We start from the raw sequence: 15960 nt of genomic DNA, 5'->3' as shown, positions 1-15960 counted from the left end.
CAAAGGGGGCTGCCAGTCATAAGAAATCCCCGAGTTACCACCTGAGCTGGAACAAGGCTGTACCAGGGGAAAGGACTCAGAGGCAAATTCAGCACGTCAGGTGACAGGGCATTGCAGGTGTTCTCCTCATCCTGGTCGAATGCCTTGTGCAGGTTGTACCTGGGGGGTGCAGGGGTGGAATGAGCCGGGGACGTGTGCCCGTTTGAGCGATTCATAGCAGGCATACGAGGCACCTTTGGGGGAGTCTTGTCCAGGCCTGCCATGGGTCAGCTCTCTTGAACCACCACCCCTGGCAGCGCAGGCCTGACCTTCCAGCCCCCTGCAGGCCTCGCTCTCTGTGTACAGGTTAGCGATAGACACCCCCAAAGCCTCTGAGCGTCCCTCTGGAGTGCTCAGCCCGTTCCACGGAGCACATGCAGAACTGTGACTCTAATCCCACAGGCGCGGTCCACAGCAGCTTGTAAGATTCAATTCAGGCCAACCACTCTATTGAGAACACAGCACTTAGATATACAGAGAACAGGAATGAGTTTACTATCAAAGAACAGAGATGCAAGCGAGAGCGAATAAATACTGGTAACACCCATTGTCTCATGTTCTCTATGTATATACATCTCCCCACTGTATTTTCCACTGAATGCATCCGATGAAGTGAGCTGTAACTCACGAAAGCTTATGCTCAAATAAATTGGTTAGTCTAAGGTGCCACAAGTCCTCCTTTTCTTTTTGCAAATACTGGAAAGTAATGGTTACATAGAAAACAAAATCCTAACGCTTTCTAGAGCAGGGGTTCTCACAAATTTTTGGCAGCCTCAAAATGAGGCTCTGACAATACTTAACTAACTGTAGGAAAAACAAATAAATAAATTACATTTGCATATTTACATAGGGATTTTTTGCAGACTCAATAATAAATATAAGGTACAGTTGTGTCTTATCTTTACTGGACCTAAACACAAAACAAACCAGTGCTTTGCACAGTCTTGTCTTTTTTGTTCTTCTTTTGCTTTTTTGGTCAAAGGTGGAGCTGTACAACAATTCTGAACTAAATGTAAAAATGCTTTACATAATAGAAAGGATAATGACTAATAATGAAAGAATGTATCTGCCAATATGTCCAAAGTTTCTTTTACAGACAAAAAAACCCAATCAACCTCTCCCAGTAATAATAATGATAATAGTAACAACAAAATCTGAGCCGTTGCTGTTGTCTTTTCAGCTTGGTTTTTGCATCATTTAACAGCTTGCTCCTCTGAAGCTCACCGTGGTAATTTTGTTTAACTTCCTTTGTATGAGTGCTGTAGAGACGTTGCACCTACATACATTTCAATTTGATGAATTTCTCTCACACTGCAACTTGCTCAGAAATGGAATCGGATGGCTTCGGAAACACAGGAAACTGCCTTTCCCCCCGGTGCTGAAGTGTTCATGTTTCTTTCTATGTTTTGCTTTTCTTAGCAGAAGGTCCCAGAGGAGCCACCTGCTGTCAGATTCAAGGTCATTTTCTGGCACTAGATTATCTGAAATACTTTCTGATACCCAGTCACATTTTTAACTCTTTCACCTCCCCCACCCCACCCCCATGAACAATCATGAACAATCGCAACCTACCCAAACAGCACGCAGTGAGATGGCCCATAGCCACTTACAGACCTACAGTAACATGAGATGTAAACACAGTGGTTAGAGGTCTATAAAATCATGAGTGGTGCGGAGAAAGTGACTAAGGAAAAGCTATTTACTTGTTCCCATAACACAAGAACTAGGGGCCACCAAATGAAATTAATGGGCACCAGGCTTAAAACAAATAAAAGGAAGTTCTTCTTTACACAGCGCACAGTCAACCTGTGGAACTCCTTGCCTGAGGAGGTTGTGAAGGCTAGGACTATAACAGGGTTTAAAAGAGAACTGGATAAACTCATGGAGGTTAAGTCCATTAATGGCTATTAGCCAGGATGGGTAAGGAATGGTGTCCCTAGCCTCTGTTTGTCAGAGGGTGGAGATGGATGGCGGGAGAGAGATCACTTGATCATTGCCTGTTAGGTTCACTCCCTCTAGGGCGCCTGGCGTTGGCCGCTGTCAGCAGACAGGATACTGGGCTGGATGGACCTTTGCTCTGACCCAGTCTGGCCGTTCTTATGTTCTTAGCCAAAGAATACACTTTGTGACTTGAAAGAAAACCACACCGATGTAGCTCAGCTCTGCCGGCATGGTGCTATGTAAAAGGGAGCGCGCACTGGGATTTATGGCATTTAGAAGGCACCTTTAATACTTAACATCTCAGCGATTGTTGGGGCACTTTGAAGGCTCTTGTGGCTGCAAAACACTCAGCGGGTGGCTGCATTTGAGAAATGCTGTTCTGGAGTCTAAACGAACAAGGCCTTCCCTTCTCTCATTTCCCCAGCGTGTGGCTGAGACTCCTTCTCAGGAGACCACTCCCTCTCAGCTGCAGAGAAAAGCTTGGCAAGGTGACCCTGAGTTTAAAGGTTCAAAAGCAGAAGGCAGGTACGAAGAATCCACAGTTTAAACGAGACACACTTATTGCTTGAGGGCCCCGCTGCCTGATTTTGAGATCCTGGCCAGGCTGACGAATGGGGACTTGGCTCGTTCAAGTAGGTGTGAGTTGGATCAGTGTAATTTCTAGAGTCTCATTTCAAGCCCCCTTCCAGTGCAGTCTCTTTTCCCATCACATACACCTCAGGTTTGCTACAGATCCACCGTCTTCCCATGTAGCACCGTGAGCTGCTGACCCCTTTCTCGTCCTTCAGATACGCGCAGTCACCTCCTCCTCTTATCTGAAACCTGCAACACAGAAGCCAGGGAGCTGCAGTCAGGCAGAGGCCGGGCATTTCATACCAGTCCTAGCCAGGGGAGCCGTTCTCCACAGTGCAGGCCTGAGTGCGGAGCAGCTACTCTCCCAGCCCCTCAGGAGCAGAGCTCAGGACAGCGGGGGCTTTGCAGAACCACTGACTGTTCCTGACCCTCTATGCTGAGCAGCCCACAGGGGTGCTGGAGAATGGAAAGTCCCCAGCAGGACGGAGAGAATTTGTTAGACTGACTGTCAAAAGGGACCGGTCCTCTAACAAGAGGGGCAGACCATCACCAGAACCAGACGACCAAGCAGGAAAAGCCGGGGGCAGGAGGGATCTCGCCTCCTTGAAACACACGAAGCAGAACCAAGATGACACTGAAAGAGGAAATTGCATTCAGGGGTTTCCTTTTCCATTGATCTATAACTCTTGAGCTTTCCATTGGGGATGGGGGAAAAAAGAGAGTGTTGAAGAAGTTCCTTTGTGAAAGCATGTGTTCCTTGTTTGTAACCCTCACGTGACCCTCCCAGAGTTCATCTGGAGTGGAGGGTGGAGTTCTAGGGACAACATGCCTCTCGGGAGGTTTGGGAGGGTTCAGCCCTGGTTTTGGGTCCTACAGCAGCTGATCTGCAGGGTCCCACATCCTAAGGAGCGTACCAGACAGGGAATCTGTACCCCAGGAGAGTACCACAGAGGCCCAAACTCGGGACAGTGTCTGGTGGCTATTCAGACCCAGTGAGGCTGGAAGCAGGTGGGATCCAAAGGTTGGGTCCAATACAGCAGAATGGGGACTGTCCATTGGGGAGCCCTGACCCAGCGCCATAAGAGCCTGATTTTTCAAAGTACTGAAGTAACCCAGACCAGGGAAGTGGGGGGGTCTCCATCCCCCTCTAATGGCTGGCCTGCAAAAGAGCTTTATCAATCGGGGGGGTTTTCAGTTAAGGAAGTGGATTCTTTCGCTCCTATGGCAGAGGCTCATGCTTCTAGTCCTGAAGTCCCAGGGTTCAAACCCTGCTCCGGGCTCAAGCAGCACTGGTTTTGTGATCACACTTGGAGCCCACTGAAACCCATCGCGGGGTGTTGGCTGGGCAGCCATCACTACTGTACCCCGTTCCAGTGGGAGCCCCAGGCGTGCAGCACCTGTGAACCGCAGGCTCCTTTAACATCCGTGCCTTGCTGCGGATTCAGAGGCCTCACCAGCCAAGTCACTCAAACCTGCCGGCTGCAATCCCCAGCGGGACCTGCACCTGCCATGCAGTGCTCGGCATGCTGCCCTCTCCAGCAGCCACTGTTAACCTGAGCTCCCTGCTGCCTCCTTTCCCCGGGTGGGGGAGGGTCAGACACCCCATGGACCTTGCTGAAGAGGGCTGGGGGAGAACAGCGAGTGTCCCCGCTGAAATCCCAGCGGGCTGCGAGGGCACCTCTGGCTATGGCGGGCTCTGTCTCCGGCCCAGCACCGTGCTGCGGGGAGGGGCCGAGAGCTCAGGGACACGCCGGCTCCCGTCGCTCTCCGATACACGCAGGACGCGAACGGACCAGGGCCGGGTCTGGTTGTTTCACCAGCACTGAATGGTGGATCTCCCTGAACTCAAACAGCTCAGACACCAGCATCCCCAGGCCCAGGGCATTAGTCCAGAGGGTGAGAGAGACTCACAGGTGGTTGAATTCGGTGCCGTTGGCCCATTTCCAGGCCTGACCCTGCTCCCTCCGGAGGCCGATCCAGTGGTCCCGGACACCCTTATGGCGCAGCAGGAATGCCTTAAAGAAAGCCGAGGGACAGCAGGTATCAGCCCCAGCTCCGGTGCTTCCCCCACCCCTCCAGGGCTCTGTGCCGCAGAGAATCCCAGCCGCATATTCATAGAGTGTCAGGGTTGGAAGGGACCTCAGGAGATCTTCTAGTCCCACCCCCATCCCCAATTAAATCACCCAACAGATTTTTGCCCCATATCCCTAAATGGCCCCCTCAAGAATTGAACTCACAACCCGGGGTTTAGCAGGCCAATGCTCAAACCACTGAGCTACCCCTCCCCCCATATTGAAGAGTGCTCAGTTTATTTTGGGGGGGGGGTGTTCCCCTGCCTTTTGCAAAGTACAAGATCACCCAGGCAGTATTAACCCTCCCCCTGCACAGAGCAGCCCCACCCCGGTGCTCCCAGTCACCCGCACCCCAAGTCCCCCTGGGCTGGGGGCAGCTGCTGGGTCTGAGCTCTCTGCAGAGACGTCTCTTCTCACAGATCAGCCCCCGCTCATCACAGCAAGGCAGGAGGAGGGAGCGAGTCAAGCTGAAGTGGGAGGGGTCAATGTGAGAGGATCCCCTCCCCAGCTGGCTGCTCCTTTCCCATCCCCACAACAGGAGCACTGGCTGGGTTCTCAGTCCCACTCCAGCAGCCAGCAGGCCAGGAGATGCCTGAGCCAGCCCTGCCCTAGACAGAAGCTGTCTCCCTATTTGGGGAGGGGGGCAGCGGAGAATGGGCAATCCCTGTGATCACACACAGACAGTAGGGCCCTGGGCCCAGCCAGGGCTGGCGTTCAGCTGCTGGAAGTTCATTCACTCTGGCCTCCCAGCACGGGAGGGGTCAGAGCTGCTCCTCACCCCACGGGGCAGAGCCCAGGTCCTACTGCAGCAGCCACCGCTGTGCCAAGATCAGTGTATGGCAATTCGAGAATCTCTCACCATTTCCTGCTCACTGTCGATCCCAGCCAGGGAGGCACCCGGTGCAGAGCAGCGGCTCCGGCTGTCAGTCCAGCTCCCTTTCGTCTCTGAGAAATAGTAGCATTTCCCTCAGTATCCCATCCAGCTGTCTGGGCACGAGGGGCACCGATCAGCTGATGAAAGCTTAGAGGTCAGCACTGAGAATGAGACAGTCACATGGAGGGTAAGAGTTGCATCTAGAATTGGGCATTTGACTGGTATAAAAATTGGTCAACTGACCAGTCAAATCTGTCAAAGAGTGGTCAGATATTTTAAAATACCAATTTATCAGAATTGGTTACCTCCCGCCAGGAACAAAAAAGAGCAAGACGTTACTGTCTCCAGTAGGTTTAGCTTTAGATAGATATGGATCTACCTAATTTTTTAAAAATGTATTTCACTGAGTTATTTTAACTCAGAAAAAAAAGGCAAAACAATGAAACCAAGTTCTGAAAAACACCAGCGAGGCTCCAAGACGCAATCCGAAAGGCAGGCTGCCTCCTACCCCCAGGGCTCTCGCTGGAGTATTTGACTGCGGCCAAACAGGCAGTCAATTGACCGGCTTGCCAAGCCTACTGGGACCCCCAGCTAGGGCTGGTCCACGGCAATCAGACGCAGGGGGACGGAGACGTTAGTCACAGTAAACTTGCCTGGCAAGAAGGATTCCAGGGACACTCCCAGCCTGGGAGGGACTGACACAGCTCAGAGCATTTCACCCCAGGCACAAGATCAACAGCTGGACGTTCAACCTAGCAACAAACAGCCCGTGAACAACTGAGAAGAACGTGGGAACTTTCACGCAGGGACATGAAAGCCACAAGGGGGCGCCAGAAACCACAGCAACCAGAAGTGACCTGTTGCACTGTGGGCCAGGAATGATGGAACTTAATTCACCTCCTACCTGCAGACTTTTCTTTCCCCAAACACAGCAGCAAGAAAGGCACTTTCTGGAAGCCCTCACCGCAGTGTAACCCTTTCAGAGCCATGAAAGAGCAGCAGTGGGGTCACCCATAAGTGACCCCAAAGAGGATCTGAAAGGCCTGTCTAGTTGAGAGGAGTCGGACTCAAACCCCTTCAGATGTTTTTGAGCACATCACTTTTTTTTGCACCACAGTAACTCAGTAGCTGGTTTTCAAGCCTTCCCATGTGGCTGGTGCTCAGCGAGGAACAGACACTCTAAGTCTGGAAGAGTTAGGAAACGTGGCAGCGGTGATCAGAAAACGAGCATGTGTTCACCTCACGCACAAGGCATGTCTGACCCTGTAGATTTAACTGTCCAGTGCACGGTAGCCCACACCCCTGCCCTACTGAACTGAGCAGAGAAGTCAGTGACTAACAGTTGATGGCACAGGCTGTCTCCACCATCCATCTCCAGGTCAGATGCCACATATTCTGCAGAGCTCCCTGCACCTGCAGGTGTGTAACCAACCCTAAGTTCACAGATTCCCACCTTACACAGTCAGAGCCAATGCTGCCCATTGCAACAGCCTGCCATTACAGCAGGGAGCTGGGATTCAGGGCCCATCTGTATCAGAGCAATCTGCACCAGTATAATCACAGTGACTCAGTGACATCCGGGCAAACACCTCCTGGAGATGCGCTGGAGCAGTGTGGCTCGCTCTGGTAACTTCCTCCAGCGAACTGCACCAAGGCAAGCTCCTTTGTGCACCAGTGCAGTGCGTCTACTTTAGCGGTTTGCACCAATTCAACTGCAAGGACGTCATGACATCGGCACAGAGGATTCTTAATGCAGACAGACCTGGATTCAATCCCCTCTGCCAGCTGCTAAACCCTCCTGGGGCCCAGTGATCAGATCCCAGGGCAATAGAGAAATCCCACCCCCGACAGTCTCCAGCACCCCCTGCCCCAGATGACTGGGGGATACAGCAGGGTTCGTGTTCACCGCAAACAGACGCCCTCTGCACGAGCACACGCCATCTGTGCAGCTCGGGGGAGTGAATGGTGCTAAGGGACCCTTCATGGCCAAGCTCAGCGATTGGGGGGTTTCCACACTGCGCTGGTGGAGGGGTCTAGACTGAGTTCTACGGCTCATTTCAATAACATGGCAGCACCTGCCGCCCGGCCACAGGCGTGACCTGAAGATCCAGGAAGGCCAGGCTGGTAACCTCAGAGCAACACAGGGAAGGCAAAGGGCTCAGGGCAGGGAGCCTGGGGGGAGGGATACGGACCAGGGGCTGCTCTCCACCCCCCACCCCAGGCAACTGGAGGTTCATCCACAGCCCCCTGCAACTGCCTGGACTCCAGCTGCCATCCAGAGGTGGGGTGGGGTGACCTCAGGGGGAAGAGGAGGGGGAGGGGCGGGGCCAGTGACAAGAAGTGGGAGGGCCATGCCCCCTTCCAGCACCCCGGGCAGTCTCAGTGTCTATCTCCAGCCTGCCCCCAGGCAGAGATGCCCCATTACCTGGGTTCCCTCCAGTCTCCAGGTGTCCATTGCCATTAACACACAACTCCTGCAGCGGCTCTTCGCTCTCAGCAACCCAGCTGCTGGCCCCATTGTCTCTCTCAGTGACACTCAGGCCACACACACTGCTGCAGGTGCTGGGCTGGGGTCGGCTCCTCTCTGTCTGAGTGGGTCCGATTTGCCAGCAGCAAAGCCGAGGCAGAGGTCCTGGCCCTGGCTCCCCGTCCCTGCTCCAGAATCTCCAGCCGATGTGAAACTGAGACGGACCAAGCAGGACAGGTCAGGGGTGGGGGAGGCCATCTGTGGTTTCTTGTTCCCTGCCCAGCAGCCCAACCCCCTGCCAGAGGCGGTGCCATGATGCTTAAACCCCCTTAACTCCCATCAGCCCCTCCGCCCCCCAGGGCCTCAGAGACCTGATCTGCTACAGGCCCCGCCCACCCGTGACAGGCACCCGGGTGGGGGAGAAGACCCTCCTCACACACACAATCCTCCTAGAAGTAAGTGTGAGTCGGATATCAGAAGGGGAGGGGATGGGGCTCGAAACAGCCCTGTCCCTGTCCCAGCCCCCTCCTTGAAGGGCGGGACTTGAACCAGCGGCCGGCGCTCCTCTGCCCAGCCCCTTCTTTCCCTTCCGGGGGGGCTCTCCCAAACCCCCCCCCGCCCTTCGGCCCGGGCCCGCCCCCCGAATCACCCCCCTTTGGCTCAGAATCCCCGCCCTTCGGCCAAGGACTGGCCCCCGCCGCCGCGCTGCCCTCCCCATGCGGTCCCCAGCCCCCGCCCAAGCCCCGCCCCCCTTCGGAGCCCTGCCCCCATTTGGTCCCCGAGCCCCGCCCCCCATTCGGAGCCCCGCCCCCCATTCGGAGCCCCGCCCCCCATGCGGTCCCCAGCCCCGAGCCCGAGCCCCGCCACCCATTCGGGCTCCGGCCCCTCCCCCTCCGGTCCCCGGCCCCTCCCGCTCCCCATTCGGTCCTCAGCCCCGAGCCGACCCCCTCCCCGGCCCCTCCCCATTTGGTCCCCGAGCCCGAGCCCCGCACCCCATTGGGGCCACGGCCCCTCCCCCTCCAGCCCCGGCTCCCCCCCTACAGTCCCCAGCCCCTCCCCCTCCCCATTCGGGCCCCCGCCCGACCCCATTCGGGCCCGCGGTCCCCCTCGCCCCAGCCCGGCCGTGGCTGGAACCGGCCCGCAAACCCCGCCGCGCAGCGAGCGAGCCACCGCCCAGCAGCCAGCAGCACCCGCCCACCCACGCCCCGGGCAGGGACCCCTGGGACCCGGCGCGTCTCACCCGCGGGAAGAGCGCCCGGCGCCGCAGCCGGGGCAGGAGCTGAGGGCCCAGCAGCCAGGCGGGCTCGCAGCGGGTCCCGCCGGGTGAGTTCGCAGCCGCAGAGCGACCGGCTTCCCTGTGACCCCCGCGCCCACTTCGTTCCCACGTGGGTCTGAGCAGCGGAAACGTCCGTGCCCGGGTGTCACCGCAACAGCGGCCGATCCCCGCCCTCAGCCCCGTCTCCATGTAACCCCGCGACTCCCGGCCGCTCCGCTCCCCACAAACCTTCCCCCCTCTCCCGGGCTGGCCGGGTGCCCCAGCGGCGTCCCGCCCAGCCCCGGGCAAAGCTCCGATCGGGGCTCAGTCCTCGCCCTCCCTGGCCTGCCCGCCCTGCCCGCCCTCCTCCTGAAACCTTGTCCTCCCTCTGCCCTCCCCTGCTCCCCCCACCCCCGACCCCTCTGATCGCTGCTTCCCCCTCCTGCCAGCTCTCCGGGGCCCTTCCAAGGGCTCTGTCCTTGGTCCCCTGGGGCTGACCAAATAGTATATAAACACATGGGGCGGGGAGGGTCCTTACTGGTTTGTTGCGGTGTAACAGTGTGTTACAAGGAGGGGGGAGGTCTTGAGAAAAAAAAAACACCAGTAAATGTGACATGGTTTATGGCCAGCCTCCCTCTTCTGTTCTCTTCTCCCTCTGCCCCTCGTCTCTGGGTTGTCTCCTCTGTAAACACAAATTCAACTCCCCTCTTGATGCTGACAACTCACCCATTTGCCTCTCTGCACCAGCCCCATCTCCTGCTGGCCAAATGAACACCTCAGCCTGTCTCTGGGACATCTCCTTGTGCCTACCTACCTGTCAGCTCAAGCCCAACATGGCTAAAGCAGAGCTCTCTATCTCTCCCCTCCTGTCCAAGCCCTCTCTGTTACCTCCTTTCTCCATCGCTGTGGACAACGCCAGCATCCTGCCTGTCACTCAGGCCTATAACCTGTCATCTTCCACTCACACCTCTCTCTAGGTCAGGGGTGGGCAAACTTTTTGGCCCAAGGGCCACATCGGGGTTGCAAAATGGCATGGAGGGCCGAGTAGGGAAGGCTGTGATTCCCCAAGTAGCCTGGCCCCCACCCCCTATCCACCCCCTCCCACTTCCTGCCCCCTGATTGACCCCCATCCCTAACCGCCCCCTCTGGGACCCCATCCCCTAACCAACCCCTGTCCCCTGAGTGCCCCGACCCCTGTCCACACCCCTGCTCCCTGACAGCTCCCCCCCGGGATTCCCACACCTATCCAACCCCCTCTGTTCCCCATCCCCTGACCGCCCCCCCCAGAACCTCCACCCCGTCCAACTGCCCCCTGTCCCCTGACTGCCCCTTATCCAACCTCCCCACCCGCTTACCACGCTGCTCAGAGCAGCAGGAGCTTGCAGCCACGCTGCCCGGTAGGAGCAGAAGGCCAGAGCGCCGACGGCGCAGTGAGGTGAGGCTGCAGGGGCGGGGGGACAGCAGGGAGGGACCTGGGGCTAGCCTCCCCTGCCGGGAGCTCAGGGGCCAGGCAGGACAGTCCCGCAGGCTGGATGTGGCCCGCGGGCCGTACTTTGCCCACCTCTGCTCTAGGTCCTCATGTCCAGGGCTGTGCTTAAGTCTTGTGGAGTTTTCCTGCATAACATCTCTAAGATACAGCCTTTCCTCTCCATCCACACAGCTAAAATTCCCATCGAGGCTCTGATCACATCACATCTCAGTTACCGCCATATGCTTCTCTTCTCCCTCTTCCCCAGCTCAGATCCATTCAGAATATTGCTGCAAGCTGCAAAGATCATTCTCCTAGCCCGCTGCTTTCACCATGTCACCCCTCTTTGCATCCCTCCACTGGCTCATCCTTCTCTATTGCGTCAAACAGAAGCTGCTTGTCTTCGCTTTCAAGGCCCTTCACGTACTGTCCTCTCCCAACCGGACATCTCTCATTCACTGTACCAAGGTGTTGACTCCCACCTCCAATCGGGTCCATGCTGCCAGCAACACCCACTTGTTAAATTTTCAGACAACCACCTTCATGCTTTCTGCCACATGCCCTTCATGCTGGGGAGGAGAGCCCCTTAAACATTTGCAAACCTACCTCATTATCCATCTCCAATTCCCAAATCAAAGCTCTTCTTTGCCCTGGTGTCTACCAAAAATTCAACAGCCTGTCTGCTGGGGTGCTGAGACCACTGCCTATCATACCGATCAATACAGTCTCATTATTTCCTTCCACTCCCCTGTCTGTCTGTCTGCATCTGTCTCTTGTCTTATACTTAGATTGTCAACTCTTTGGGGCAGGGACTGTCTTTTGTACTGTTTTGTACAGCACCTAGCACAATCGGGTCCTGATCCATGACTGGGGCTCCTATGTGCTACAGTAATACAAATAACACAGGCTAGAAAATGCCACTATTATGGCTTCAGTGCCCTCCCCCCCCACCACCACCAAAAAGCAGCAAAACAAAAACAAAAAAATCAACCTCCCAGCTCAAAAAGTATGTGTTTACACTCAGCTGGCTAACTCAATGTAAAGTACTAGTAGAGGTGAGGGAGAGGTGTCTTTTACCTTGATGTAGCTAGTCCAGGAATGCTATACGCTCAGCCTGGAATTTACCTGGACAAGTGACACTGAGGTTAAAGCCACTGGTGCCTTGTCTCCACTAGGATTTTACATCAAGTTAGCTATCTCCGTGTAAACACACTTTTGCAGTGAAGACCATACTTGGGAGACTCCCACCTCAAGGCCCTAACTTCTGGTTGAGCTAGAGATTATTTGCAACATTTAAGAGCCCACTGATTGAAAGAGGTTAAACACACACAACGTTTCCCCATTTTATCCTTGTGCAACTGACAGCACTCTGTGTCGTCAGTTTCACTGCTTCCCCCAGAGAAGCATTCACCAAATCTTTGGAAGTTGTGCACTGCTTCAGGACAATACAATCAGTCATGTCTCTCTCCCCCCACAACGTCCACATGTGTATTCCTAAAGACCTAATCATCTTTATTTATACCTCTTCTGTACCCCTCTAACGAGTGCTTCATACACATGCCCAGGGGGAGGGCAAATGAGTGCACCCCACACTCAGAGAGACACTGACCTGGGAGCGATTTCTAGACACGGTTGAAAATCTTTTCCAAAGGAAAGATTGTCTGTAGAAAAGTGACTATTTTTGGAATGCAAGGGTTTTTCGTGAAAGATTATCAAGACTATAGGAATTTCCTGGTTTCACAATATTGTTCTGACACTTCTAAAATCAATCTTTTGTTCACTATATACTCTCTTCCATGCCTCCACCCCCTTTAACCCAAAACCTGAGTTTGTTCTAAGTGAAAAAATGCAACTAAAAATGTTTGCAAAAACGTTGATATACATTTAAACATTTGATGAGTCCCACCCCAGAGATGGCTGCATTTCGGCACTGGACAAGCGATCGCTGCGCATTGTTACTATATGGCTGTCAACCAGCTGCTGCACCCAACCCCAGAGGCAGTTATATTTCAGTACTTGGCAAGCAGTCCCTGGGCAACGCTGCTGCATGGCTATTGCCAGCTGCCCCAACCCAGAGGTGGCTGCATTTCATGCACTGGGGCTGTGATATACCATAGGGATTAGGCAAGCTGAGGACTCAGAAGTAGACCTAAAAAAACTGTGTCTATGGAAACTGAGGCAGTAACACACCTATCCTCCTTTCAGGTATTTTGTTCATCCCTTTCCTGGTGACACATGTGAAACCGGATCATACCAGCTTCAGGGTAGAGACCATGCAGTTCTAACTAAGTGTCTCTACAGCACCTAGCACAGCTCTTCAGGGCAGAGACAGTCTCTTACTACATACAGACACAGCACCGAGCACAATGGGACTCTGTTCTCCTGGGAACCATAAATCACTGAAGAATAAATCCCACCAAATGAGGGTAAATCCATTCTCATCATTGTATCCACTCATTATACTCCACACCTGAACATAGCCATTATATGAACAACATGACCCCATATCTCAATGTCTGTATTTTGACCCGTTAAACTTTTACCCCCAATTGGGGAGATTGCAGATTATGTATTCCTTATGCCATCTGTTCCTAAACTGAATTTCACATCCCTTGATAATCTGTACCTTATTCCCTGATAACCAGAAACTTCTATGCTTAAATTCTGTACCGTTTTCTTTTTACTTCAACATCATCTTAATAAAATTATTAAATCTGCAAATAATAGGACATCATTCATGTGTCCTGGGAGGCCCTTTAGCCCACCTTTGGGGGCTGTAAAAACAACAATAGGGCTGCTGCCATATCAGGGTCTCCCAAATAACCTCTGATCTCCACCCAAGCCTGTGTCCCCCTTTGCAGAGCAGGGGGTTGGGAGTCAGTTTCACAAGCCACTGCTACGTAGGAAGATCACAGCTTCCCTCGTCCAGGGACTTCATGGCTGCAGCACTCCTTGCAGGTCAGGTCCCTGCTCCATCTCCCCCTCTCTGTGCATTAGCTGAGGAGGGGGAGCCCGAACTCCCCTCTTCACACACATCATGTCTTCCCCCATTGCTAGTGCAAGGAAAAACCCACAAAAAGCCCGCCGCAAGGGGACTGCAATACACACAGGGGCGGGGCCATATACTCTATTAGCATCCTGATCCGGGATTGGACAAGGCACCAAGAGCCTTAACTACATGCGCTGTTGAAATGAATGAAACTTTACCAGCGTGGCGGGACATTTGTCACGACACTGATCAGATTAGCACAAAGTGTGCCAAGGGGACAGAGCCCTTTGGTTCACCCCTCCTACGTGTGCAGCAGGGAACAGACAGCGTGGGCCATTGCAGTATCTAACAACCTGCCACGGCAGTAAAGGACCCAGGGGGTCAAGCCCATGATTTAAAGCCATGTTAGGAGCCTTGTGGCTCATGGCCACTTCTTGCTTGCTGGTTGCCAGGAGCCAAAGAGGACCAGAGCATGCAGATCATATGCAGCAGTCAGGCAATGACCAAAACCTGCTGGATTATGTAGGGCCCGTGGCTGGCTGGCTGCAGGGCTGGGACAAAGACCCAAGATGGGCTAACAGCCGCGTTGCAGCCACTTGACCTAGGGGGCAGTGTGCGGGGAACGGGGGAGCGAGAGAGGCTGCTGGGGTTTGCAGGCCCTGATTCCAGGCAGATGTGGGGAGCTGGTTTAGGTTACATGGTGCATGGAGGGGGGCCAGGCTGAAGGGTGCAATCTGACCCCCCAACCCCCCATCAGTGTTTCACCTCTCAGAGGTGCACATTGATTCCAGGGGCCGTGAATGCGGAGTTCATTCCCAGCTCTGGGGTTTTTTATCGCAGTCGCTGGGGGCTGCTCCCTATTTTCTCTCCCTGATTCTTTCGGGTTTTTCTTCTTCTCCCTCCTCTCCTCTCTCTTTCCTTCTCCAGTTCCTGCTTCTATCCCAATTCTTTCTCTCCCCCGTCCCCTTCCTGTATTTCTCCTGTTCCCCCTTTTCTCAGTCCTCCCTCCTTCCTTTCCTCACCTCAATTTCAATCTCTCTCCTCCCCCCCACCCCCGTGTTCTCCCCACCCCCTTTCCTGAGTCTGCTCTGCATGCAGCCCATTCTCTGGGTGTGGAGATAGGAGGCTTTCAAGAGGAACCCTGCTCTCTGTGATGAGCAAAGTGCTGTCCTTTGGTTTCCAGTGGACATTTTGTGCTATGGTTCTTACAGCCAGAAACCTTCCCTAATACTCTGTTTACATGGCTATCAATGCCACGCCACCCTTCCCTCCTCCTCCTCCTGTGCCCCCTGGCCCTGAGGTCAGAGGGACCCCAGATCCCACCCAGAAATGGCAGTTACAGGGTTTGAGTTTTCTCACGCTGTTTTCAAAGATCAGTCTGACTCCATTTCATGAATTGTCCATTTCCCTCCCCCCGCCCACAGGAGGAACTGAATTGAAACAAAAAACAAAAAAGATCAATCAGCTCCACATGCTGCCTACTCATTTGCAGAGGGGTTTGAAGGCAAGGGGACCTGCTCCCCAGCCTGGCATAAGGGGCCCCTGATCTCGAGCGGGGGATGGGACTGTCTCTCGCTGTGTCTCTGTGCAGCGCTCAGTACAATGCAGCCCTGACCTCAAGAGCTGAGCTCTAGGTGCCACCATAACACTCACAGTCATTTATAAGTGACCCAACTGCGTCTCCTTCAAGGCCCGGAAAGGGTTAAATTTCAGACACTGATTTTGAGTCTCTCTCTTGTTTAACCCATCTCCTCCCACGAGAAACAAGTCCCCCCTTTTAAATAAACGGTGAATCATGTTCTAGCAGTGTCTGGAGTTAGTGTCTAACAGCCTGGGGCATGCAGTTCTTGTGGCACAGCACCACATGCCCACTGCATGCCACTGAGTGAAAATCACAGCACTTTTCCAAGTCATTCACCTCCCTTTTAATACACAGAGGTTCACTCTGAAAGTTTTTTTTTTTTAAATTTGTTTAATGTAGCCATCACAGTCTCTTTAGCACATTAATAAGCCTGATATTTCCCAGCTGCTTAGGGGAGAATCCGATCAGACTTTTCTGCCCCCTTGTCATAAATATAAAGGGAAGGGTAAACCCCTTTAAAATCCCTCCTGGCCAGAGGAAAAATCCTCTCACCTGTAAAGGGTTAAGAAGCTAAAGGTAACCTCGCTGGCACCTGACCAAAATGACCAATGAGGAGACAAGATACTTTCAAAAGCTGGGAGGAGAGAGAGAAACAAAGGGTCTGTGTCTGTTGGTATGCTGCTTTTGCCGGGGATAGACC

At 54.0% G+C, this 15960-nt stretch overlaps 1 protein-coding gene across 1 annotated transcript in view; it reads right to left on the bottom strand.

The window, feature by feature from the left end:
* LOC141998845 (C-type lectin domain family 2 member D6-like) overlaps positions 1-9431 on the bottom strand; it is a 59523-nt gene extending 50092 nt beyond the window's left edge. Inside the window, 5 exon segments of the mRNA XM_074971820.1 lie at positions 2737-2802; positions 4465-4568; positions 5485-5699; positions 7925-8087; positions 9207-9431. Coding sequence (XP_074827921.1) covers positions 2737-2802; positions 4465-4568; positions 5485-5699; positions 7925-8087; positions 9207-9431 — 773 coding nt within the window.
* Between the last annotated feature and the right edge of the window lie 6529 nt (positions 9432-15960).

Source organism: Natator depressus, chromosome 14, assembly GCF_965152275.1.
Source record: "Natator depressus isolate rNatDep1 chromosome 14, rNatDep2.hap1, whole genome shotgun sequence".
Taxonomy (NCBI): domain Eukaryota; kingdom Metazoa; phylum Chordata; order Testudines; family Cheloniidae; genus Natator; species Natator depressus.
Note: the sequence above shows the minus strand (reverse complement) of the source record. Positions and strands in the feature narration are given on the sequence as shown.